The sequence below is a fragment of the Mirounga leonina genome, unplaced genomic scaffold, assembly GCF_011800145.1.
Source record: "Mirounga leonina isolate KUSES-001 unplaced genomic scaffold, KU_Mleo_1.0 Mir_153, whole genome shotgun sequence".
NCBI classification, from domain to species: Eukaryota; Metazoa; Chordata; class Mammalia; order Carnivora; family Phocidae; genus Mirounga; species Mirounga leonina.
The window spans coordinates 5,375,488-5,401,949 of record NW_023270387.1 but is presented as its reverse complement, the minus strand read 5'-3'; the positions used below and the strand labels follow the sequence as shown (position 1 = coordinate 5,401,949).

General features: G+C 38.3%; 1 protein-coding gene across 1 annotated transcript in view; it reads right to left on the bottom strand.

Moving 5' to 3' along the window:
* Positions 1–517: 517 nt before the first annotated feature.
* The window catches only part of CUL5 (cullin 5), an 88,952-nt gene continuing 63,007 nt past the window's right edge, over positions 518–26,462 (bottom strand). Inside the window, exons 9-19 of the mRNA XM_035008851.1 lie at positions 25,439–25,569; positions 25,090–25,197; positions 21,794–21,858; positions 13,003–13,135; positions 12,046–12,177; positions 9,303–9,426; positions 7,752–7,927; positions 7,054–7,215; positions 6,171–6,289; positions 5,422–5,545; positions 518–968 (exon numbers count right to left, since the gene is read on the bottom strand). Of these exons, the coding sequence (XP_034864742.1) occupies positions 774–968; positions 5,422–5,545; positions 6,171–6,289; positions 7,054–7,215; positions 7,752–7,927; positions 9,303–9,426; positions 12,046–12,177; positions 13,003–13,135; positions 21,794–21,858; positions 25,090–25,197; positions 25,439–25,569 (1,469 nt within the window). The 3' untranslated portion in view covers positions 518–773. The remainder of the gene's footprint in view (positions 969–5,421; positions 5,546–6,170; positions 6,290–7,053; positions 7,216–7,751; positions 7,928–9,302; positions 9,427–12,045; positions 12,178–13,002; positions 13,136–21,793; positions 21,859–25,089; positions 25,198–25,438; positions 25,570–26,462) is intronic.

The window sequence follows — 26,462 nt, the reverse complement described above, 5'->3', positions numbered from 1 at the left end:
ACTGGAGCAACAAATTAATATAAGCTTCAGTTTTTCAAAACAAGCTCTCCAGCCATATAAAATTTTAAAACTCCTTATTTAACACAAACATCTAAAGTAGCAGTCTCCTGCTTAAAGAAAGCCAACGTCTGTAAGTTGGAAAAATTTAATATCATTTTCAGGTCACCATTAAATCCAGTTACTATACTGAAGCAGGGCGTGAACAAATAGTGTTATATTATTAAATACTTATCTTCTCACCTATATCTGCCCTCCCCCAATGTTGTGCAGACCAGCTCCCTCTTTTGATCAAAAGAAACCAAGAGTGCTATTTCTAGTTTTAATTGCATTTTAAAAAAAACAAAACATAACAGCATTATTCAGTGCACGAATATCTGAAGATCCTTCCTTGTGCAAGTACATTTTCGTGAGAGAGGAAAAAAAGAGAGGAGAAAAAAAAAAAAAAAGCAACAAGAACCCCGCCCTCACCCTTCCCGACTATTTCTTCTGGTGGATAGAAATCAAATTCACTTTTACAAGTTCATCATGGGCTCTTCATGAATGCAAGTTTCTCCACAAAACAGCATGCTGTTACAGAGTGTGCAACATGAAGGGAATGCCATCATGCTAACTAATGTGATTGGCAAGATAGAGTTGTTTTGTCAGGTAAGGCAGAGATTTTAATATTTATGTAATCAAAGTCCAAATAGACCTTCCTCCAGCACAAACTGTTACAACTTTCTGCCCACGCACTCTGAAATTTGGGTTCTTAATGTTGTCCATGATGTTCAAGATTATGCCATGTATATGAAAGTGTTGATGTCAGACTCGTCTCTTCGGATGTATTTGTGCTCTATTAGCCACTCTATTTGCTCTTTTATCATTTTCTTTTGTGGCAAAAACATGTTTTTCAAAATTTCTACTAATTCAGTCTGCAGCTGAGCATTACTAATTTTCTTTCTCATCTTCATTATTTGTATGATAGCTTCCTAAAAGAAAAACAAAAATGAAAGATCATTAATAGATTAAATTTTAAGTAAAACAACAAAACATGACGTTTTATGTATTTCATTCTCTTTCCAACATCCATCCAAAAGACTAATCACTAGATTAATCTTGAGACCAGCAGCTTTTACTTAATATACTTTTTTTCCACTCACTGTAAAAGAAAATCTGATTATAAAGATTTTGAAAAACAAGGAAAAACAAAATTACCCATAACCTCTCTGCAGAAGACCACACCTAATGTTTTGGGATACTTCCTTCCATTACTTTTTTCCACATTATGCACGTTTCAAAAATTTCTCTTAACTGTGAACACAGTATGTATATAAACTGGTATTAAGTATCAATTAAGATACAACAAACCCCTTACACACCCTTTTCCATCATAGGCAAAGTTACTTCTTTGTGTAGAAGCACATGCCAGCTGGTGTCTAGTTTTAAAAATCAGTAATTACTACTCTTTATGTATTTATCAAAATAATAAATTATATCTGCTATAAATATTACCTTCAGTTTATTGATCTAATGAAATATTCTGACTTCTTACAGGAGTAAGCACTGTTCACCTATGTCAATTTTATAAATATTTCCTTGATGATTTAATTACTATTTTTTTTTAAAAGATTTTATTTATTTATTTGAGAGAGAGAGAATGAGAGACAGAGAGCACGAGAGGGAAGAGGGTCAGAGGGAGAAGCAGACTCCCCGCCGAGCAGGGAGCCCGATGCGGGACTCGATCCAGGGACTCCAGGATCATGACCTGAGCCGAAGGCAGTCGCTTAACCAACTGAGCCACCCAGGCGCCCCTTAATTACTATTAAGTTTGTAATAGGGATAATTCAAAAATTATTAAATATTCTTTTCTTTTGCTTTTTTTTAAAAGATTTTATTTGAGAGAGAGAGAGAGCAAGAGAGCATGAGTAGGGGGAGGGCCAGAAGGAGAGGGAGAAGCAGGCTTCCTGCTGCAGGGCTGGATGCCAGGACCCTGGGATCATGACCTGAACCGAATTAACGAGTGAGCCACCCAGGCGCCCCACTTTTTTTGCTTTTCCTGTAGGAGCTCTCTCCTTAGCAAACCAAAGCCATCTGTCTGCCTTGGTGGAGATTAGAATTTGTTAAAGAAGAAATGTGAAAAGAGAAAATGAGAGGTAATACTGGCTTTTCACATTCAAAGTGAAGTTTTGCTGCAAAATGGTAACAGACTTGGGCACCAGGCACTGTTCCACGAGAGAAAAGACTCTTCCACATCCCTGGCAGACATGAGGATCCCTCCCCCATCATGAAGAGGACAGTGAAGTCCTCCCATTCTCAGTGTATCGAGATGCCAGGCTCCCGATGCCAGGGGCTTACGTCAAGGGTCCAGACAGAAAGGAAGGGCGAAAGCCTTCAGGCACGTGAAAATCTCAGGAGCCAGGAGGGAGGACCGACTGTACGTGTCTCAAGCTTTGGCCGAGGTGAGGAAAGTGGCTGTGCTCGAGAGGTGATGAGGGGAACCGAGCACGGGGGCGCTGGCCTTGGTCTGCACTTGCCAGCCGGCCATCACTGGAAGACGGGGCATGACAGGATGGGAAGAACACGCACTCCCGACCCTCCTCCAGTCCCCACATGGCACAGGTGGGGTGCAGAGCTAACAAGACCCCCACAGGCCTTCAGTTCCAGGCCAGAGTCATGCTGCAGCAGCAGTGAGAGTGACAGGAGCACCTGCAGGCCAAGAAGCCACACGGGAGATGGGACAGAGGCTCAGAGAGCTGAAGGGCTCCGTAAGCACAGAGGACAGGCGGTCAGAGCAGGGAAGAGCCCATGTGTTCCTTACCAACTGGAAAAATAATGAACCAGAGCTCAGTAGCAGCAGATAGCAACAGAAAGTCAGGCTCCCGCGGCTGACACGGAAAGCACCGCACAAAAAAAGCAAGAACCCAGGCCACTGTCGCAAGGATAGGACAGTCCCTTCACTGTCACTACGAGGTCAAGTGAATTCCTCTCGCCCTCGATCCTTCCAGATGCCATCTGTGAAACAGCACAGAGTGGGGCTGACTGGAGGAATATCGGGAGAAATGAGAAAGGCTGAGCACTACCTGAAGGGACAGCCCGGGTTACTGGACTGTACATAATCAGCCATCAGTTTAAGACAAAGCAAAAAACTTCATTTTCTTGCACGTCCTATAGAATGACTATACCTGCTCAACTTGAATCCATCTGGAATTTATCCTGGTGTAGCCAGAAACTGGAACTATACCCTGATTTTCCCCCCAAACGTGAAACTCCCCCAAATCTCTTCCTGAATTCCCTTGTCATGGCTCATGGAAATTATTTCCTTTATTCCAAAGTTCGTCTATATTTATAGAGTAGGTTCAATTCTGAGCTATTTTCCTCAACCAATCTGCCTGTTACACTGTTTTATTTTGTAGATATTTTAGTTAAGTGTTCACATTTGGCAAAGGCAAGTTCCACCAACACCTTATTCTTTCTTTTTTTTAAGGATCTCAAGCACTCTCATTTATTCTTTCTCATAAAACTGAGAATCAAAATGTAAAATTCCCAAAATATTCCCAGTCGAATTTTTACATGGGAAAAATCGACTTCCTAAGTAATTCAGCCTTATCACTGAAGAACATGGTTACTGCATGCTGAGCAAAAGAAGCTAGACAGAACAAGTACGTTCACTGTCTGATTCTATTTCCATGAAGACTCGGAACAGGCAAAACTAGGCAACAGTGAGGGGTAGTCCGGTGGGTCAGAGGGGGCCTGGCTGGACTGACAGAAACCTTCTGTATCTTAACTGAGATGATGCTCACAACATCAAAACTCATGGACAACCTGTGAAATGTGCATTTTACACGTAAATTACACCTCAATAAAAATTTTAGCCAAGAGAAAAAGAGCAAGATCTTTCTATTTATTTAAATCTCCTTTTGACTCTCAGTAAAGGGCCATGAATTCTTTTTAAAGAAGTGCCTATGAATTCTATGGTTTCTTTATTTCTCCTTTACTTTTTTTTTTTAAGATTTTATTTACTTATTTGAGAGAGAGAGCGCACACAAGTGGGGGGAGGGGCAGAGACAGAGAATCTCAAGCAGACTCCCTGCTGAACGAGGAGTCCAGCGTGGGGCTCCATCTCACGACCCAGAAATCATGACCGGAGCTGAAATCAAGAGTTGGATGCTCAACCAACTGAGCTACCCAAGTGCCCCTTTGCTCTTAAGTTTTTCAAATTTATTGCTAACTAGAAAAGCAACTGATTTTTATTCATCTTTTCCCTGCTCCTTTATCACACTATATGATCTAGAAGTTATGAAATATTTTAATCTTTTCTTATTTGTTTCATATTTTCTTGAATTGGCCAGCAGTTTCAAATAGTATTAAATAAAAACAGCAAAAGTGGAATAACTTGGTCTTAATAGTATTTCTTTTAAGATTTTTATTTCTTTGTCAAAAATAGAGAGTGACTGAGCACAAGTGGGGGGGCGGGCCACAGGCAGAGGGAGAAGCAGGCTCCCTGCTGAGTAAGAAGCCCAATGCGGGACTCAATCCCAGGACCCTCGGATCATGACCTGAGCCAAAGGCAGACGCTTAACTGACTGAGCCACCCAGATGCCCCTAATAAGAATATTTCTAAAGTTAAAATGGTCACACATCAGTTTGCAGTAAGTATTCTTTATCATGTTCAGAAGGGACCACAATCCTAGCTTTAAAATGTTTTTGAAAGTAGAGGCGCCTGGCTGGCTCAGTCAGAAGCGCATGAGATTCTTGATCTTGGGGTCGTGAGATCAAGCCTCACATTGGGTGTGGAGACTGCTAAAAATAAATAAATAAAACTTAAGAAAAAAAAGAAAGTTTTTAAAAGTGTTCCCTAATTTCATATTACAATGGAATTATAAGTCTTAAAATTAAGTAAGAGTTTAAGTACTTCAATCCTAGAATTACAACTTATTGTGGACACACATTAAGTCAATTGTGATCAAAGGGAGACATAACTTAAAACCAAGGTTTTGCCCAACCAGCAGAATCTACCAGAGGCCATCAAGACATACAGACATCTCTTTCAGCAACTAAGAGAATGCCAGCAATGCCGTTTTTAAATTCCAGTAAAATGAAAATTAGTTCATTACAGTTTGAATACCTACATGCTTTTAAATTTAAAAAAAAAAATGGGTGCCCGGGTGGCTCAGTTGGTTAAGCGACTGCCTTCAGCTCAGGTCATGATCCTGGAGTCCCTAGATCGAGTCCCACATCGGGCTCCCTGCTCGGCAAGGAGTCTGCTTCGCCCTCTGGCCCTACCCCCTCTCATGTGTTCTCTCTCTCTCATTCTCTCGCTCTCAAATAAGTAAAATCTTTAAAATAAATAAATAAATAAAAATAAAAAAAATAAATTAAAAAAATGGAAATTTAAAAAAATGAAAATTTTTTCAAAGTATAGACATTCTGCCTTATACAAACCTGGGTTCTAAGTATTCTTAGTTGAACTATTCCTTCATTTTCTTCTTCTCTCATCCTTTCTGTAGTGAGCTGCAAGCGTCCAATCAAGTTGATTTTACCCCTTTTCTGAACTTTTGCATTTTTTCTATAAAAAAGTGAATCAAGTATTTTACAGTTGAAGGCCTTTTGACATCACACTATAGCAATAATGTCTGAGAAAAAAGATTTAGAAATATTCTGAAGATTACTCTCCAGAACTGCTTAAAGGAAAAGTAACAAATAATCAACATACAGCTTTATTTAAAATGAATCATATGATTTCCCCCAAACACAACAAAAGCTCAGTTAATAATGTATGGGTGACATCATTCCCTGTAATAACAGAGCTAATATAATTTATACTACCATGAAAGTGCTTAGATCGTCGGAAGATACATGGGCTGCTATTCAGCATTCTCATCTAAATGGATCTTAGGGGAAAAATGCTTTGTGTGAATAAAGCTTCTTTAGAGTTCAATGTTTAAAGATGAAAGCAATATAAAGATGTTTAAAGATGAAAAGTACTATAATCACACACCAAAATGTATCCTTGACAAATAAGAAGTAAGCATATCCACTTCATTACTATGTTTAATAAACAACTAAGTGGCGTAACCCTAGAGTGATGTTTTAAATATAACGTAAGGAAAATAATTATTGTGCTAACAATAAATTAACACCAAACTTCCAACAAGGTATTTTTATTTTACATCAACCACCGTCGACCTTACATTAAGCTGAATTCCTGGTTCACTGAGAAGAGAGTGCCTTCTGTAAAGTCTTTGGGTGAGCTGACTTGAGGTTCGTACAGTAAAACCTGCCGCTTGAGCTTTGGGAAAGCTACTAAAGACTACGAAGAATAAAGAGAAAACAATTAACATTGATCAACGGTACAGAATACTAAGATCAATTCTCCAACATGACTAAAAGAGGGGAGAACAAATTATAAGCACAAAATCACGATTCAACTTTTATATGATACCTCGATGACTTTAACAATGTAAATGTAGAAACTGAGAAAAGAACGAGGAGAAAGAGTTGGTTGTGAGGAAGGAAGCAATAAACGATCTCTTTACAGTAAGAGACAAGACCAGAGCAACTGGTCATAGGCAATCACAGCAAAAGCAACCTGCCAGTTACACACCAGCTATTTCCCTCTAGACAATTATTATTCTGGAACTTTCAAGAGGTCTGTGGAGTAGGAGTAAAATGTAGCTATGAGCAGGAGACTAACAAGTACATTTTGCAGGCCCTCAAAAAGACCAAAGTTTTCTAATTCTTACATTTTTGGTCATCATAAAAATCTCTGAACACATTCTCAGTATGAAATCTGTGGCCACACTCCTCACAGATAACGTTTAAACACCAACTCAAACATTCTCTCATTTTTTTTTTCCTTTCTTGTCTTTCACCATCTTTGTAACTTGCTTACTTTCAATGTCTTTTTTACCATGAATACCTCATTAGTGCATTAATACCTCATTAGTGTATTTTTTCTTGATTAAAGGTCATTTTCAGAGTGTTATGAATTCATAAATTTACTGTAAGCAAGCCATCAAATATTTCCTGCTTGTGACTGGATACAACTTTAAAAACAAAAAACATAAAACAAACCCATAAAGTCCTTCTAAGCTCAGCATCAGGGAGTTCAGTTGCAAGTTTTAGATTTTCAAAGCTGATTTTCTCTCTGGGTCTTTGGTTCCATGCAAACAACACAGCCAGCTGAAACGTCGTTACCTCCAAATCATATTGACCTACTTCATTCTTAAATGTTATCTATAACAGACAAAATAACATAAAGATGAGACTCTCTTCAGGATGATTACCATCTCTCTCCTATACTCTCTCACATGAGATTAAACATGGAAAAGACTGCCAGCCGTCTTCCAATATCCACTCTTCCTTTTTTACACGGTAATCACAATTTTAGCACAACTTCATGACTGCCCAGAATAAAGGCTCAAATCCCAGCTCTCCCTGGGGCAAAATGTGGTCATGTGACCAGTTCTGCCCAATGGGATGTGAGTGGAAATGATGGGGCAACTTCTAGAAGTTACTCCTGAAGTACCGTGTACTCTCATCTTTCCCTTCCTGTTGGGCTGGAAGACAGGCACATTGGGGATCATATTGCATTTGCAGACAAGAGCGATATTTTAAGTGTGCTGATACAAGCAGAAGCCCATGTCTCTACAACTCCATGGACTAGATCCACTAGACCTGCTCAAACTTGCACATGTGAGACAAACAAAGATCTCTCGAGTGCCGGTACTTTCAGTCAAACCAATATCGGAACTAATACACCATCTACTTACAATTCCATTTGACATGAGATGATGCCAATGTAATTTTCTACCACTATGATTTTTTTTGTAGAATTCTTCTACTTCAGGTATCAAATCCTCCAGTTCGGTAGGAAGTGAGACAAAGACTTTCTCAGAGCTCCTTGACCAGGCACCAGCATTTAGAATTTTTATATTAACTGAATCAGCTATAGGCAAGAATATCAGAAAATATGAAATAAATAATCTTGAAAATGTGTAAAATTAAAAAGAAATATATATGTATACTGGGTGAACATTGGTGAAAAATAAACGAAACCCTAAAGATTTTGTTAAAAGTATCCTTTTAAAAAAAAGGAAAGGATTAGAGGGACACCTGGCTGGCTCAGTGGGGGTCGGGGGAGGGCATGCGACTCTCGATCTCAGGGTCATGAGTTCAAAGCCCACATTGGCTGTAGAGATTATACTTAAAAATAAAACTTATAAAGAAAAAAAGGGGGTGTGTGTGTGCCAGGGTGGCTCAGTTGGTGAAGCGTCTTGCCTTCTGCTCAGGCTCCCTGCTCAGCGGGGAGTCTGTTTCTCCCTCTCCCTCTGCCCCCCGCCCCCACTCATGCTCTTTCTCTTTCTCTCTCTCAAATAAATATTTTTTTTTTATTTTTTTTTTTTTAAAGATTTTATTTATTTATTTGACAGAGAGAGAGACAGCAAGAGAGGGAACACAAGCAGGGGGAGTGGAGAGGGAGAAGCAGGCTTCCCGCTGAGCAGGGAGCCCGATGCGGGACTCGATCCCAGGACCCTGGGATCATGACCTGAGCCGAAGGCAGTCGCTCAACCAACTGAGCCACCCAGGCGCCCTAAATAAAATCTTTAAAAAAGGGGGGGGGATGCCTGGGTGGCTCAGTCGGTTAAGCATCCGACTCTCAGCTCAGGTCTTGATCTCAGGGTTGTGGGTTCAAGCCCCCTGTTGGGCTCCATGCTGGGTGTGGAGCCTACTTATAAATCAATCAATCAATCAATCAATAAACAAATAAATAAATAAAATCAATCTTAAAATAAAAAAGAAATAAGTCTCTTCATGTGACTGGATCTGAAACATGTAAAGCTCAGGCAGTGAACTGTGGCTATTTTGAAAAAATAAAAAATAGGGGTGCCTAAGTGGTGGAGCCAGTGGAGCATCCAACTCTTGGTTTCAGCTCAGGTCATGATCTCCAGGTCATAAAATTGAGTCCTGTGTTGGGCTCTGCACTCAGCACAGAGTCGGCCTGAGATTCTCTCTCCCTTCCCTCTGCCCTTCTTGCTCACATTCTCTCTCTTTCTCAAATAAATAATCTTTAAAAATAAATAAAAAATAATTTTAAAAATACATACATACATAAAAATAAGGACTATCAAATCTAAATTCTGTTAAATTCTGTTTTGCTGGATGTCTTCAAGGAATGTGGACTTTGTAACATCTTTGTATCTGTTACTGTTAGGGTTCATTTTTAATATACTGGAAAACAAAAATAATCTCTTTAAAAAGGTGTATATATATACATATAAATGTGTGTACACACACACACACACGTAATTATAAAATAATACCTGGTAAAGCCAATTTATTATTTTTGTGCATTTCCTTAAAAGCTTGGTTCAAATCTTCAGATACTTTTATGTCCTGAAACATTCTAGCAAGCTTGTTTACATAATCTGCTGGCATACCAACTTCCTATGAAAGGCAAAGACAAAAGAGGTAATGAGCAATAATATATAATCTGATATACTATTAGGAAAAACTTTCAATGGAAAACTAAGTCTTAGATGCTTTAATATAAAATCATTCCCCTCTTATTTATTAGAATACTTACATTGTAATACCTATTAAATTTGATTCTTAAAAACTAAATGAGACAGTCCAGGTCACCCAGGCTTTCTCTGCATGATTCCAATATACATGAATCAGTCGCCACAGTATATAGTTCAATAACACCAGTCCCTCAACAACCCAAGTCAACTCTCAGTTATCACCATGTATTAAATGTGAGGAATGCATAAAGTACAAAATTTACTTCTCATCATGACCAATCACAACACTTGTTTTCAAAATCTGTTAGTCATCTGTTAATCCAGTTCACCCACAGAAAGCAAAGCATACAGTTTTGTTGCATCCTTGCCTTCCAGGGATAAATCCACTTGACATTTTACAAAAATGGATAATCAAGAGAGCTAAATGGCCAATGACAATGATAAAAGCATACCACAGAAAAAAAAATAAAGCTGGAAATGAAAATAATCTAATAGAACATAAACAGCATTCTAAAAGAGCTGACTGAAGTCAACTTGCCAACGCTGAAGACTCTAAATATACAGGCATAGGAATGTAAGGTAAATTATCTTAAGGTAAATTTACTGAAGGTAAATTATCAACTTAAGTGAGAAAGGAGTAGTAACAAACAACAACAACAACAACAAAAAACAAGACGCCCCAGGAGAAGTGACACCAGCAAAAACTTTCCAACACTGAGAGCCCGAAAAACCACAGGCTGGAAGCTGACCCAAACTTACAGGGAGTCTGACAACTCTTCAAGGCACAAAGAAGATGCTCATGCCCTATTCTAAGTCACATGACAAGGCCCCGGCTGGTCAAACTACTCTTCATTTACAGGACAGCTTTCCTGAGATACAACTCATCTACCAGAACACTCACTCTTTCAGAATGTACAATTAAGTGGGTTTTAGTGTATTTACAGGGTCTCTGCGGATTTGGCCACTGTGGACATTTTGTTTTAGTGGAGTCTCATACTACGTGGTCTTTTGTAACTGAATTCTTTCACTTAGCAGTGTTTTCCAAGTTCACTCATGTTGCAGTGTGTGTCAGTCCTGTTTTTCTTGTGACTACTAAGTATCCTCCCGTTGTATGATTAAACCACATTTGGTTTATCCCTTATCAGCTGATGGACATTTTGGGTTGTTTCCACCTTGTGGCTCTTGTTAATAATGCTGTTTTGAACATCCACAAACAAGGTTCTTGTGTGGTCACGTGCTTCCGTACCTCTCGAGCAGAATGACTCAGGAGGAGAACTGCTGGGCTGACTCTATGTCTAACTTCTAAGAACGGCCCAACAGTTTTCCCCGGGGGCTGCACTGATTTATAGTCTCATCAGCTGCACACGAGGTTCCAATTTCTCCTCTTCCTTGCCCACACTTGTTGCTTTCTTTTTTAATTTTAGCTACCATAGTGGGAATAAAGGAGAGTGGGAGGAAAGCAGAAGTAATGACTAATGATGTCCAACATCTTTGAAACATGCATTAGCCATGTGAATATCTTCTGGGAAGAAATGTCTATTTTAATCCTTTGCCCATTTGTAACTTAGCTGTCTTTTTGCTGTGGAGTTGTAAGAGTTCTTTATGTATTCTAAATACAATATTGGACATATGAATTGCAAATATTTTCCTAACTAATCTTAGGTTTTTACAGAAAAATAGTACTTTAGTTCTAAAAGTTTCTTATGTTTTATAGTGTACTAATAAATACATACTCATTTTACAAATTTTTTTCCTATGTAAGATAGAGTTTTTAATGTTTTAACAGAAATTTCTCAGAGTTACAAAACAATAATTTTTCCCACTGATTGTTAACATTAAGATCATTTTGCATACGGTCAGTTTGCAGAGTAATTTTACTATCGTATAGTATCATGCAAAGCAGGACAATCGATAAATGTGTATTGTGAAATGTATATATAAATGAAGGAGATATATATAAAATACATAACCATATATAATATAAAAAATTACATAACATAATCATATTATGTACCTTAACACCATACATATACATAAAAGACATTCATTTTAATATAACTCAAATTCCATTTAAGTGAACTGACAGGAACGGACTTAAAATACTTTGATATGAGAATTTAATCATAATTGAATTAGCACTGATTACCCTAAGTAAGCCATCATCTTTTACGTATTAGTTCTTTTAGCTATCTAAAAGTCTTTATTTACAGACATCCCTACAGTTAAGCATTTAGTACTGAAAACACCTTAAAAATGCAATGATTTATCCCACAGCCCATTTAATAAGGTCAATTCAAATGAAAGTGGAAATACAAAAGTGCAAAACATCAGAAGCAAACCAAGAGCAAAAGTGTCTCACTAAAGTCTTTATTAAGAAAATATACTTTATTAGATATCACTTTATTTTGTATCACTGATGCCAATGCTCTTATAAAACGTCCCCTGCTTCTTTGACACTAACATCACCAAAATGTATTACTTAAGCACACGTAAGAACCATGGGTTATATTAAAAAAAAACAAATACTAAAAAATGTACTTACTCTTAGCCACTCTACCATATTCTCTTCAATTTCACTATCAGCAGAGATGTCCAAAATAAGACGTCGTGTCAAATGAGCTTTGTGGTATCTCATAAAAACGTCTTTATTTTGTACGTATTTAAGTACCAACAGCTGTACAGAAAACAAAGTTACTTTCAATCCATGTCTATTCTTAGCCAGCTCTCTCACGGAGACCTTTCCATACCCCAATGTCAAAATCCAGAAATTTACATATGCATATATAGATAGAAGCCTACTGAATCACCCATCTCTGAAAAATGACCAGTCCCAATACCCTACTTTACTACTTTAAAAGCTAGCAAATTTGAGACTGTAATCAAATAACCTTTTAGTTCCTATAAACATCAATTTTTCAGATTTAATAAATAATGTAATAAAACTTTAGATGAAAATTAAGGGTTTCTCCCCAAATTTCTCTATAGCCTTTTTACTTTGATCTGACACTAATCTTCTCTCTAAATCTTTTTGTCTATATTTTCTATCTTTACTTCTATTTTTTTTTCTTCTTTGTATTCCTGGGCTTATAGCAAATTACACTAACAGCCAGGAGACAAAAATGAAAGCAACTAACTCTTACCTACACTCACTCATTTCTCGTTACCTATTTTGAGCTCTCACAAAAAAGAAAGAAGTGACAAACTCCCAGTCTCTCTACTGTCATTCCAAACACCATCAGCTCCATTTCCCTCTTCTTTGTCCTTTAATAGGAGCTAGCATTGATTTCCTTTAAAACAATCAGGAAGGGGAAGAATTAAATACTATTTCCCTTTTCTAGAAGCTACAGAATAAAAATTCCGAGGAAGACAAATAACTGCCCTACAGAGATCTTATACTGTAAAATTTCACAACATTAGCTGCTATCACACAAAGTCTTATAAGCACAACACAAATTCAAACTAAGGTAATTAAAATTTTTGAAATTAAAAAAATATATACCACTTCTTTAAGCTTTGCTTCAATCTCTTCAGAGGTTAGTTTTTTGCTTAACGGTGTTTTTCTTAGCAACATGTCACAGTAATTGGCAAGCAGCTCAGGGCATTTTGATTCAGGCTGAGTTTTTAATCCCACCCTAAAAAACAAATTAAAAGCAGTTGATAAAAAGTGAATGATATCTGCAAATATTTTAAAGCCAATTTTTCACAAATTTCTTAAGTCGTATAAACCCAGTGATCAGGGCTGAGACTAGGATGAGCAAGACAACAAGGGTGCATAATTTAAGGAGGCACTTACTCTTAAGTTCCCAAAGGTGCACCTGCAGGATGCTGAGAGGAGACCTACATATATTTTGTACCCTGGGTGCTGCCCTGCCCTGACTCTAGTGGTGGCCTTGTCAATGATCTTTAAAAATTTTTATTTAGGTACTAACTTGCTAAATACTTCTAAAAAACTTGTGTAAATCCTTGCATATTTTGTAAGTTAACATTTAGAACTTTTTGTTATTAATATGTCTGGAAAAACTGTTCTTTGGAATGTGTCCAACGTAACCTAAACTCCACAGTTATGTGATACCTACCATCATCCTTTTTAGAAAACTAAACAAACTTTTCTTTTAAAGATTTTATTTATTTGACAGAGAGAGCACAAGCAGGGGGAGCAGCAGGCAGAGGGAGAGGGGAAGCAGGCTTCTCGCTGGGCAAGGAGCCCGATGTGGGACGCAATCCCAGGACCCCGAGATCATGACCTGAGCCGAAGACAGATGCTCAACCGACTGAGCCACCCAGGCGCCCCTAAACAAACTTTTCTGAAACAATGAAGAACTTGCATCTCTATTTTACTTTGCTAACAAAATTTAAAAATCAATGTATTATATTTTTATGCTTGAAAGCCTTGCATTTATTCTTTATCTGGCTTCTCTAAATTATAATTGTAAGTAAAATTCAACATTTTAAAATTTGTGTATATAAAATTCAAGTGTTATTTTCCCAGAATTGAGTTATTCAAATTAAGTACACAACTTATCAAAACAAAATAATTGGGACACCTGGGTGGCTTAGTTGGTTAAGCGTCTGCCTTCGGCTCAGGTCATGATCCCAGGGTCCTGGGATCGAGTCCTGCATCGGGCTCCTTGCTCAGCAGGGAGCCTGCTTCTCCCTCTGCTTGTGCTCGCTCTCTCTCTCTCTGACAAATGAATAAATAAAAAATCTTTAAAAAACAAAACCAAAAACCAAAATAATTATGTTGTATCTGTGTATATAAAACATACATAATATCTTTATGAGGTAGATGAAACTTTTTTCCCTCCTACTTAACGAATCCAGAAATTACAATCAATTTTATTTCTACTTTTTATTTTTATAACTGTATGTCTGTCCTGAAAAATCTTATTCACATAAGTAGATGGGACTGGAAGAAGTTTTTCTGATGTTATGCCACTCGTTGAGAACCTCCTGAGTTATTTGCTTAAAAAATACATACAGATCTAACAAAAAAGGTTATTTTTAGTAATGCATCAAATTAGCCATCAGGGCGCCTGGGTGGCTCAGTCGTTAGGCGTCTGCCTTCGGCTCAGGTCATGATCCCAGAGTCCTGGGATCGAGTCCCACATCGGGCTCCCTGCTCTGCAGGAAGCCTGCTTCTCCCTCTCCCACTCCCCCTGCTTGTGTTCCTGCTCTATCTCTCTCTCTGTCAAATAAATAAAATTTAAAAATCTTAAAAAAAAAAAATTAGCCATCAATTGTGTGTAAAGCCAAGAACTGGAAACCACATGACTTGCAAAAGGATCTGACACCTAGTTATCAGAAATTCATTTTCCGTACATCAATCCCAGTGTTTCAAAATACTCCTTTCTTATGCAACGTGGAGGCTTTTTCTGTCTCAAGGCAACACACCCCAGTAAGAACGGAGAGAGAGGCACACCTTTCTCTGGAAAGCAGGGAAGATTAACTGTGGGAAGTGGAAAGGGCAAATTGTAAGATACTTCCAGCAGAGGGCTCCAGCGTAGAGGAGAGCAGATGTGGAAGGAGAGGACCAAGAGCTGATTTCCAGCGTCCACTGGCTGACTCCAGGAAGGTTTTTCTGCAACTAGAAGACCACTAACTTACTTCCCCAGAATCCCTCTATTTCTTCCCATCTATTCACACTCACAATGCGTGGCTCCTGCAGGAACCACTGCCCTCACTGCAGTGGTCTACCCGTCTCCCTTCCTCCAATGTGCCTGCTGGGAAGACAGGGGTCAGCTTTTCAGTGTCGCTCCTGTGAAGGCTGAGTATCATTTCCCCTCGGGGGGCTGTTTCAGAGCTTGTTTGTTTGTTTTCAGTTTTTAGCTGTTTCACTGTGACATACTCAGGAATGGTTTAATCTGCATTTACCCTGCTTGGGATTCAAAGAGATGCCTGAATCTAAGAGTTGGCATCTTGTATCCATTTTGGAAATTTCTGGTCAATAGCTCTTCAAATATTGCTTATGTCCCCCTTTTCTGTTCTCTATAATTCCAATTACATATTGCTATAGATATTTTACCTTTCCTCAGGTAACAATTTCCACCTATTTGTCCATTAATATGAATTATTTATTACTTCTTATTTAAGCTTATTATTACTAAGATATAATTCACATACCATGCAGTTCATCCATTTAAAGTACACAATTCAGTGTTTTTTAAGTATATCTACAAACTTGTGCAACCATCAGCATAATGTAATTTTTAAAAAAATTTTTTAAGTTTTTTTTTTTTTTAAGATTTTATTTATTTGTCAGAAAGAGAGAGTGAGTGCGCTTGCACAAGCAGGGGGAGAGGCAGCGGGAGAGCAGACTCCCCATCGAGCAGGGAGTCAACGCGGGGCTCAATCCCAGGACCCTAGGATCATGACCGGAGCCAAAGGCAGACGCTTAACCGACTGAGCCACCCAGGCGCCCAGAATAATGAAATTTTAAAACATTTTCATTAACCCCAGAAGAAACCCCATACACATTAGCAGTCACTCTCCAGCTATCTCTCCCTCCCAGCCCCTGGCTACAAGTCATCTACCTTCTGTCTTTATGGATTTCCTTATTCTGAACATCTCAATAAAAGGAACCATACAATATGTGGTCTTTTTTGACTGACTTCTTTTACTTAGCATAGTGTTCTTAAGATTCATCCTCATAACATGGGGTGCCTGGGTGGCTCAGTCAGTTAAGCGTCTGCCTTCGGCTCAGGTCATGATCCCAGGTCCTGGGATCGAGCCCCGCACTGGGCTCCCTGCTCAGCGGGAAGCCTGCTTCTCCCTCTGCCTGCCACTTCCCCTGCTTGTGTTCCCTCTTTTGCTGTCTCTCTCTCTGTCAAATAAATAAATAAAATCTTAAAAAAAAAAAAAAAGATTTATCCTCATCATAACATATACTGGTAGTTCATTTCTTTAAAAAAAGATTTACCTCTTTATTGTGGTAAAAAGATTTACCATTTTAAGTTTACAATTTAGGGGCATCAAGTACATTCACAATGGTCTGCAAATATGACCACTATCTGGGCAGAACTTTTTCACTGTCCTAAACAGAAACCCTACACCCATTAAACAATAACTTCCTACTCTCACCACCCCCAGTCCCTGTTAATGTCTATTTTTTTTTTTTCAATGAATTTGCCTATCCTAGAAACCTCATATAAGGGAATGATAGAAAATGTGTCCTTTTGTGTGTAGCTGATTTCACTTAGCATATTCTTAGGGTTTCATTCATGTTGTAGCATGTATCAGAATTTCATTCCATTTTATGGCTGGATAATATTGCATTGCACAGATATACCACATTTTGCTTATCCATTCATCAGACAATGGGCATTTGGGCTGTTTCCTTTTGGGAAAGGCTATTAAAAATAAAGCTGCTACAAACATTCATGTACAAATTTTTGAGATGGTGTATGTTTTTTTTCTCTTGGGTATATACTCAGTGGTGGAACTGCTGGGTTACATGGTTAATTCTATATTTAACTTCTTGAGGAGCTATCAAACTACTTCCAAAGTAGCTGCATATATGAACCATATATGAACCAACACTTGTTACTGTCTTCAATTTTAGCCATTCTAGTGGGTGTGAGTGGCATATCACTGTGGTTAAGCTATTGATCTTAATTATTTTAAAGTCCTTATCTGCCAACTCCAATATTGGGATCATCTGAGAGTCTGTTTCTAAAATGATTTTTCTCTTAATTGATCGTAAGTATCTCTACCTTCACAAGCCTGGTAATGTCATACTGACCACGGGGCACTACATATAAAAGCATCAGAGGCACCAGATGATGTCATCTTCCATTAAGATGGAAGTGGGTTCCCGCTCTATTGTGCTGTGGAGAAGGCCAATCACTTTAATCCAATCAGGGGCTGGGTTGAAGTTTTGTTAAAAAACAGTCTACGTCTGGTACAGTCAGCCATTTTTCACAGAGCCCTAATTTCTTTCAGTAGACAATAATATTTAGTGGGCTAGATCTAGTGCTAGTTGTGTTCAGTGCTTTTGGGGTGTCACTGCTGCCAGGCCCTCTCAGTGGACAAACTTAGAGATGCACATACTCATTTACAACTACAGTGTCTGGCCTTGTTTCTTGTGGATGTATTTCTCATCCTAATGAGGCTCTAATGTAAGTCTGACAACTTAGAATGAACAAGGTCCTTGAAAAACACACCTGACCACAACTAAAACTAGGTTAACTAAGTAATCTAAAGAGGCTGAACTTGGGATCAACATCTGCGCAGAAAGAAAACCCCTGGCCCAGATGGTTTTACTTATGAATTCTACCAAACATGTAAGGAAGAAGTAATACCAATTACACTAATTCTTTTAGAACATACAAAAGGAGGAAGTAACTCACAATCCTTACAAAGCCAGCATAATCCTCATACCAGAAAAAGACAAAGACATGACAAAAATGAAAATTATACAGGGCACAAAGACCAGAAAAGAAAGAGGTAAAATCCTTCGTGAATATAGATTAAAAAAAAAAAAAAAATCCAACCAACATTATTAGCAAACTGAATGCAGGCCTATATAAAAAGAATAATACACATCATAACCAAGTAGAGTTTATCCTAGGAATTCAACCTTGGTTAAATGTTTTTTAAAAAACCAATGTATTTACCACATCAGAAGGATACGGAAGAAAAACCTTATGATAATTTCAACTCAGAAAAAGCATTTAATAAAAGTCAACACCCATTCATTATCAAAACTTTTAACAAGCTAGAATAAAAAGCAATCTAATTAAGGGCATATATGAAAAACCCTCAGCTAACTTTGTACTTGGTGATAAAATATTAAAGATTCCCCCTCAAGTTTGACAAAAAGGACAGGGATGCCCACTTTAACAACTTCTATTCAACAATGTACTTATGATCCTAACCAGTGTAGCAAGGCAAGAAAAATAAGTTGTATAAAGATCAGAAAGAAGTAAAACTGTCTGTATTCACAGATTACATGATTATTTACATAGAAAACTCTTAAGAAATCTACAAAACAACTACTAGAACTAATACCTTTGACAAGGTAACAGGATATAAAATCAGTATACAAAAATCAACTGTATTTCTATATACTAACACAATACTAGAACATCAAAAGCGTTCATGGAAAAATAGAACAAAAAAAATTTTTTTTTAAAGATTTTATTTATTTATTTGAGAGAGAGAATGAGAGAGAGAGAACATGAGAGGGGGAGGGTCAGAGGGAGAAGCAGACTCCCCGCTGAGCAGGGAGCCCGATGCGGGACTCGATCCCAGGACTCCAGGATCATGACCTGAGCCGAAGGCAGTCGCTTAACCGACTGAGCCACCCAGGCGCCCAAAAATAGAACAAAATTAAACTACTCAACTGACTACAGAATACTACTACTCAACTTAGTACAGAACTGTATTAATTAGGACTATGTAGTAATGGCCTAAGGATACCCAAATAAATCAATGGAATAAAACAGAGAGCCCAGAAATACACACATATTTTTAAGTCACTTGATTTTTTTACAAAAGGCACCAAAGCAATGCAGTGGGGATGGTAAGTATTTCCAACAAAGGGTGATGAAACCACTTGCTATCCATATGGAAAAGGAAAAAAAATCATTAAATTTAACTCCCTACTTACACTATAATCATTAATTTAAGATGGATCTTAGAACTAAATGTGAAAGCTAAAATTATAAAGCTTACAGAAGAAACAAAAAAGATTATCTTTGTGTCATAGGGGTAGAAATAGACAAAGGTTTTCTAGACAAAACATAAAAAAGCAAAAACCATAAAAGAAAAGCATGTATCTCCCAAAGAGTCTATATACAGAATATCTAAGAACTTTTATAGGTCCCTAATAAAAAGGAATAATGCAGTGGGAAAAAAAAAGACAGGCAAAAAAATGGAATACTTTATAAAGCAAAGTATAAGAAGGCCAAATAGTATAAGAAAAAGGGCTCAACAGCCATAGTCATGAGTGAAATGGAATTACAAACACAACGAGATAATCACTACACACATCTAGAATGACTGAAATTAAACTGACAACACTAAACGTTGTTAAAAATGAGGATCAACTGGTACTCCCTTGCTTTACTGGTGGGAGGGTAATGCAGTACAAACACTTGGGAAAACAAACCACTGTGCTTTGCAAAAACGTGGATGAATCTCAAAAACACTGTGCTGCACTGAAAGAAAGTTTACACACAAAAGTACATATCGTATGATTCCATTTATATAAAGTCCTAGATCAGGCAAAAGTCATCTATGTTGAAACAATCACAACAATGGCTGCCTCGGGAAGGAGGCAGGGGTAGGGCTGACGGAATGGGCACGAGGTAATTCTCAAGGATGATGAACACACGGTACATCCTAACAGGGGTGTAGGCCCATGTATCAAATCTCACAAAATTGTACACTTAGGATGGATGCTTATGTCAGCATGTAAATTTTATCTGAGAATATAAACCAACACCAAAGTCAATTAATGCCTGCATGCTGAAGTGTTCAGGGAGTAAAAGTTACTGGTGCCTGAAACAACTTTTTTAAGATTTTATTTATTTATTTATTTGAGCAAGAGAGAGTGAGCCCGCAAGTGTGTACACAAAGGGGGGAGGGGCAGAGGGAGCAGCGGACTCCTCACTGAGCAAGGAGCCTACTGTGGGACTCCATCCCAAGACCCTGGGATCATGACCTGAGCTGAAGGCAGACGCTTAACAGACAGCCACCCAGGGGTTCCCTGAAACTTCTTTTGAAATCCATTTAAAAAGCTGACTGATGGATGTACAGAGAGATACATATTTGATAAAGCAACATAGTGACAAAAATTTGAAAATTTTCATTAAAAAATGCTGGGAGCAGGGGTAAATGAGGAAGACCTTTCTGTATCCATATGAAGAGATTTTGAAGACACAGTGTTTACATATTTCATACATTTCACAATGTATAAAGAAAACAAGACAAATGCCTCTTAAACTATGTAAGTTACTATAACACCGTATGACCCAGGTATCTTCCACTGTAATATCACTCAACTTATACAGCTCAAAAAAGACAAAATGAAAATGATTAAAAAATTCTAAACAATTACTTTTCATTCTTAAGAAAGCTATTTTTCACGTATTTTAGCATTATATATAAATTTTGTTTAAAATAGCAATTCTAGGTGCTCAGTTAGGCAGCCAACTTTTGGTTTCAGCTCAGGGCTCTGGGACTGAGCCCCACCACCAGTTCTGCACTCAGCAGGGAGTTGGCTTGGGATACTCTCGCTCTCCCTCTGCCCTTCCCCACTCCATGTGCTCTGTAAAATAAATGATAAATAAATAGCAATTCTTGGGGCATCTGGGTGGCTTAGTCAGTTGAGTGTGTCTGACTCTTGATTTCAGCTCAGGTTATGATCTCAGGGTCCTGGCCTCCAGCCCCACGTTGGGGCTCCCTGTTCAGCAGGGAGTCTGCTTGGGAGTCTCTCTCCCTCCCCCTCTGCCCCTGCCCCCCTCAAGCGCGTGCACAGGCACACATGCACTCTTTCTCAAGTAAATAAATCTTAAAAAAAATATATCAATTTCTAAAAAAAGATTTTATTTATTTGTCAGAGAGAGCAAGCACAAGCAGGGGAGCAGCAGACAGAGGGAGAAGCAGGCTCCTCGCTGAGCAAGGAGTCCGATGCGGGACTCGATCCCAAGACCCTGGGATCATGACCTGAGTCGAAGGCAGAGCTTAACCAACAGAGCTGCCCAGGTGCCCCTAAAATAGCAATTCTTAGCTAGAAATTATATCAAAACATTTTTCCAATTAACCTTACTGCTTCGTACTACTCTAAAGGTACTATAACTAGCTCAGGTTTATCAATTTTTAAATTTATTATTTATCCATTTTAATTCATTAAATTTTGATTTTTTAAATGGCAATATACTTATATTAAAATTGACTTCCCTCTTTTATTATGGTGAACTGAGTTATATTCTATGCTTTTATATTAAAGTAACTTTAGTGACTAATAAGGAGGAAAAACAATCACGTAGAGATTCTAAAAGATTAAGAACATTTTTCTACTTAAAAAAATAAGATCAACATTTTTTGGTCACCAAAGGAGATAATATGAAATTAAAATTCGAGACAGTTTTTAATATTCAAAGGCAGCAAAAATCGTAAAAGTAAAAAAAAAAAACAAAAAAAGCAAAAAAAACCCCAAAAAACCCAGCAACAACAAAAATCAAACCTAACAGATTTAGGAAGATAGGGCACAATGCACACCCAATAACATATAATACGTTATACGTCAAAAAAGTTAAGAATTTTAAACATGATTTTTAAAAACTTACCCTTTTTGCTTCAAAGGTAATTCAAGTTTAAATATGGTAGCATCATTAACAACTGCTTTATATGCCTGCAAAGAATTTACAATGAAATGAACATTATTTTTAATATTTAAAATACAGTTTGGTATTTTAAAGGTGTCTGCGGCCTGACAGAAATTTCAAGTCCTGACTTCAGCATGCTCCCTCCCACGTCAGGACCATCATTATTCTCAAGCAGGGTCTCAGCGCTGCCTGACAACCATACCATTCTCTCTGTGCACGCACTGTCCCAGAACACACTTCACACATCGTCTTCCCCTTCAGCCTCCCACATTTCCTCCCCCAGGGAGACGTGCAGCTGAGGATGTGGCTCCATTTTGCTAATAAAACCAAAGTGAACAGAATTCCTCCGAATTCTCTTATGTCATCTTTCCCTGTCCACTGTTCCTAGGCACACAAACATCGTTATTTAAATCTTAACATTCTCTCTTGCCTTTGCTCACCTCCAGCTCCTGCGTCATTTATCTCCCTAAGCTAAACTTCCTGGACGAATTACCTAACGCATGGTCTCCATTTTCTACCGCCACTCCTATTGGAAAAACCCTCCACAACCAGGCTTTTGTATCACTGCTCAACCTAATCGTTCTTGCCAAAGTCACTCACAACCTCCATGCAGAAGACAATGCTTAATTCCCACCTCACCAGACACATCAGCAGCATTTTATTTAATTTTTTATTTTTACTTATTTGAGAGAGAGAAAGAAATAACGAGAGAGAGAGCACAAGCAAGGAGAGAGAGAAGCAGACTCCCCACTGAGCAGGGAGCCCAACGCAGGGCTCAATCCCAGGACCCCAGGATCATGACCTGAGCTGAAGGCAGATGCTTAACCTAAGGCTGAGCCACCCAGGTGCCCCATCAGCAGCATTTTAAACCAGCACATCATGCCCTCCTCCTGAAAGTGCTTTTTCTATGGGTTGTCTACAAAACTGCACTCTCCTGGTCATTCCACTCACTCTGCTCTCTCCTCATGAAAGCCAGTTCTTCATCTTTCTCATAACGAAACTGACGGTGCCCAGGCCAGTCCTTGGATCACCTCTCTTTCCCATCCTCACTCATTACACTGGTGATCATGGCCAGTGTCAGCACTTTAAATGCCATCCATATGCTAAAGCTCCCAAATTTATTATTTCAGGTCTATTCTCTCCCCTATACACCAAGCTTGACATTGCCACATAGATGTTTAATAAACATTTCAAAGTTAACTTGTCCAAAACTGAGTTCCTAATCTCTTCATGGCCATCGCTCCCAAAACCTGCCTCTCCTATCATCTTCCCCATCTCAGCAAGCATGTGCTTCTAATCGATCAGAACAAAAATCTGAATGTCATCCCTGACTCGTCTCTTTCTATCACATTCTACATCTGATTCATTAGCAAATCTTGTGTAGTTTGTTGTCATAATCAGTATCCAACCAATTTTGATTACTTCTACCAACTATCATTCTGGGCCAAGCCTCCATCATTACTTTCCTGAATTACTTAAATAGGTTCTTAGCCAATATTCTTACTTCTTCTCTTGCCCTCCCTTCAGTCTAGTCTTTTTGCAGCAACCAAGAAGTCCTGTTAAAATATAAGTCATATCCGTTCTGTTCAAAACCTTCCAATGACTTTCAATCCTACTCAGGGTGAAACTAAATTCCTTACCATGGCTCAGAGTCTTATGTGATCTGGCCTTCTCTTATCTCTGACTTCATTTCCTCTCCCCTCACTAGATCCACTCAGGCCACAGTGACCTTTTTCTCTTCTGTTCCTGGAATATGGCAAGTAAATTCCTGCCTTACAGCTTTTGCATCTGCTGTCCCCTTTTGCTGGATACTCTTCCCTCAGACAGCCACATGACATTATTTCTTAATCACCCTCTTTTTTTTTATTTTATTTATTTTTATTTATTTGACAGAGAGAGAGAGACAGCGAGAGAGGGAACACAAGCAGGGGGAGTGGGAGAGGGAGAAGCAGGCTTCCCACTGAGCAGGGAGCCCAATGTGGGGCTCGATCCCAGGAACCTGGGATCATGACCTGAGCCGAAGGCAGATGCTTAACGACTGAGCCACCCAGGCACCCCTCTTAATCACTTTCAATCCTGATTCAAGTGCCCCCTCAACGAAACCTTTGCTGGCCACTCCATTTAGTATTTCGAATTAACTCATATTACCTCCATCCTCCCTTAATGCCTTTCCTACTCTCTCTATCTACCTACCTACCTAAAAATGGAGTCGAAAAAAAAAACCCTACTGGAGAAAGTTGATGGTCTTTTTAGAGTTACAGAAAGAAAAAAAAAAAATCTAACTTGGGGAATAAGAAAGGTAGATCAAAGTGAAAAAACTGTCGCTAATTTCTAGTGATAGATTTATGACATTTAAAAAGATAAAACCTGGGGCGCCTGGGTGGCTCAGTCATTAAGTGTCTGCCTTCGGCTCAGGTCATGATCCCAGGGTCCTGGGATCTAAACCCGCATCGGGCTCCCTGCTCAGTGGGAAGCCTGCTTCTCCCTCTGCCTCTGCCCCTGCTTATGTTCCCTTTCTTGCTGTCTATCAAATAAATAAATAAAATCTTTTTTTAAAAAAAAAGATAAAACCCTGGGGCTCAGTTGGTTAAGCGTCCAACTCTTGATTTCGGCTCAGGTTATGATCTCAGGCTCGTGGGATCAAGCCCTGTGTGGGGCTCTGTGCTCAGTGGGGAGTCTGCTTGGGATTCTCTCTCTCTCTCTCCCTCTCCCCACCTCCCCGCCCCCTCCCCGTGTGCATTCTCTCTAAATTAAAAAAAAAAAAAAATCTTAAGAAGATAAAACCCTAAGGATAATACCATGGTTCCTTATTATCCCATATTAGTAAGGAAGGACAGGAAAAAAGGGTAAGAGAGGCAGGATAAATGTGACATGATACCCAGGAGTCCTATGAAAAGGGCAGATGACAGAAGAATCAACTCTGCTTGAGGACAGGATGTGGGGGGAGGCAGGGTATCAAGGACGTTCCAGAAGTGTGCTTTGAGGTGGGTTTTAAAGGATGGATGAATAGGAATTCAATATTAAAAAAATATTCTCGAAAAAATGAGGAAGAGAGAAATTTTCTAGCTAGATTCTAGTTTGTAAGCATACCCAATTCTTACAAAAACATGTAACAAACCAAATATAATAAAAACTCTTGTCCTCCAGATAAAAAATCAGAGTTGCTACATTTTTAGTTTATAATTTAGTAGCATAATGGTGCAAGTTTCTTTTTAAAGTAAATTATGACAATACTGTTAATATATAAGAATATATACCTTATCTCTTGCAGTAAGAAATCGCGGATCATCTTGAAAAGCTTCTTTGACGAGTTTACTAAATCTATTAAATAATGTAAGTAACTGCTCAACGTATTTCTCAGAGTCCTAAAAATAAAATGTTTTATACTCAATTGAGCTTTTTAAAGAGAAAGCATACCAAAAAATGAAAAAATATAAATGAAATTTTAATACACTACAGTTCTAGAATTTGGGAATTCTCTGAAAAACTTTTTTCTTGATGCTAAAAGGCATTCCAACATTACTGTTTTGTCATCAATTACTATTTCAAATACCCAATCCCGCATTTAAAGAACAACCCTGACACATATCCACCGAGGAAACTCACAGTAGTAATAGTTTCAGCAGCTGCCACCATATCTGCCAGGCCAGCACTAACGATATGTTCCTCCAAGTCTTTCAACATTGGCTCTATCCCACTGGGAACTTTGTCCATCAATGAAAACATTAAATGTAATTCTGAAGTGACAGAACACACTCATGTCATCATCTCATCCGTCAAAATAAATTTCTCTTTGATTTGTATCTTGGGTCTAGAATGCCTAAGACAGTAAAAGTCTGGAGAAATATTAGTTGGAAATTGAGAAACTTAGTAGTATTCTGTGGGTATAATTAAGAGTTCTTATAATAAGTACTATAACTTACTGATCCACCTTCTCTGACAAAATTTATTTTTAAAAGAAACTCTAATTAAAAGTAATCACACACCACAAAACCTAACTCCTCTTAAAAGGTGAGTCATTTGACCTTCAACTCAATGGAATATTTTATTTTTTTTACTTTAAATTCAATTAACATATAATGTATTATTAGTTTCAAGGTACAGGTCAGTGATTCCTCAGTCTTATGTAATACCCAGTACTCATTCCATCACGTGCCCTCCCCAATGCCCATCACCCAGTGACCCCATCCCTCCACCCCCCTCCCCTCCAGCAACCCTCAGTTTGTCTCCTAGGATTAAGAGTCTCTCATGGTTTGTCTCCCTCTCTGATTTTATCTTGTTTCATTTTTTTCCTCTCTTCCCCTATGATCCTCTGCCTTGTTTCTTAAATTCCACATATCAGTGAAATCATATGATAATGGAGTATTTTTGTATCTAAGAAGTACAAAAGTTTACTCAGAAGGGTAGTGTATTTTATAAGGTAGATACAATATTGAATACATAGCACCACATCATCAAGTGGCAAAAAAAAAAAAAAAAAAAAATCACATCATCAGACTGTTCAAAGTGATTATAAAAGTGTATTAGAGATAATATAAAACTGTATTCATAGGGAATTTTTCAGTTTATAAAAGCACTTTCTCCTGTTATACCATTTTATTGACCTTCACAAAAATCTTACTGCACAGAA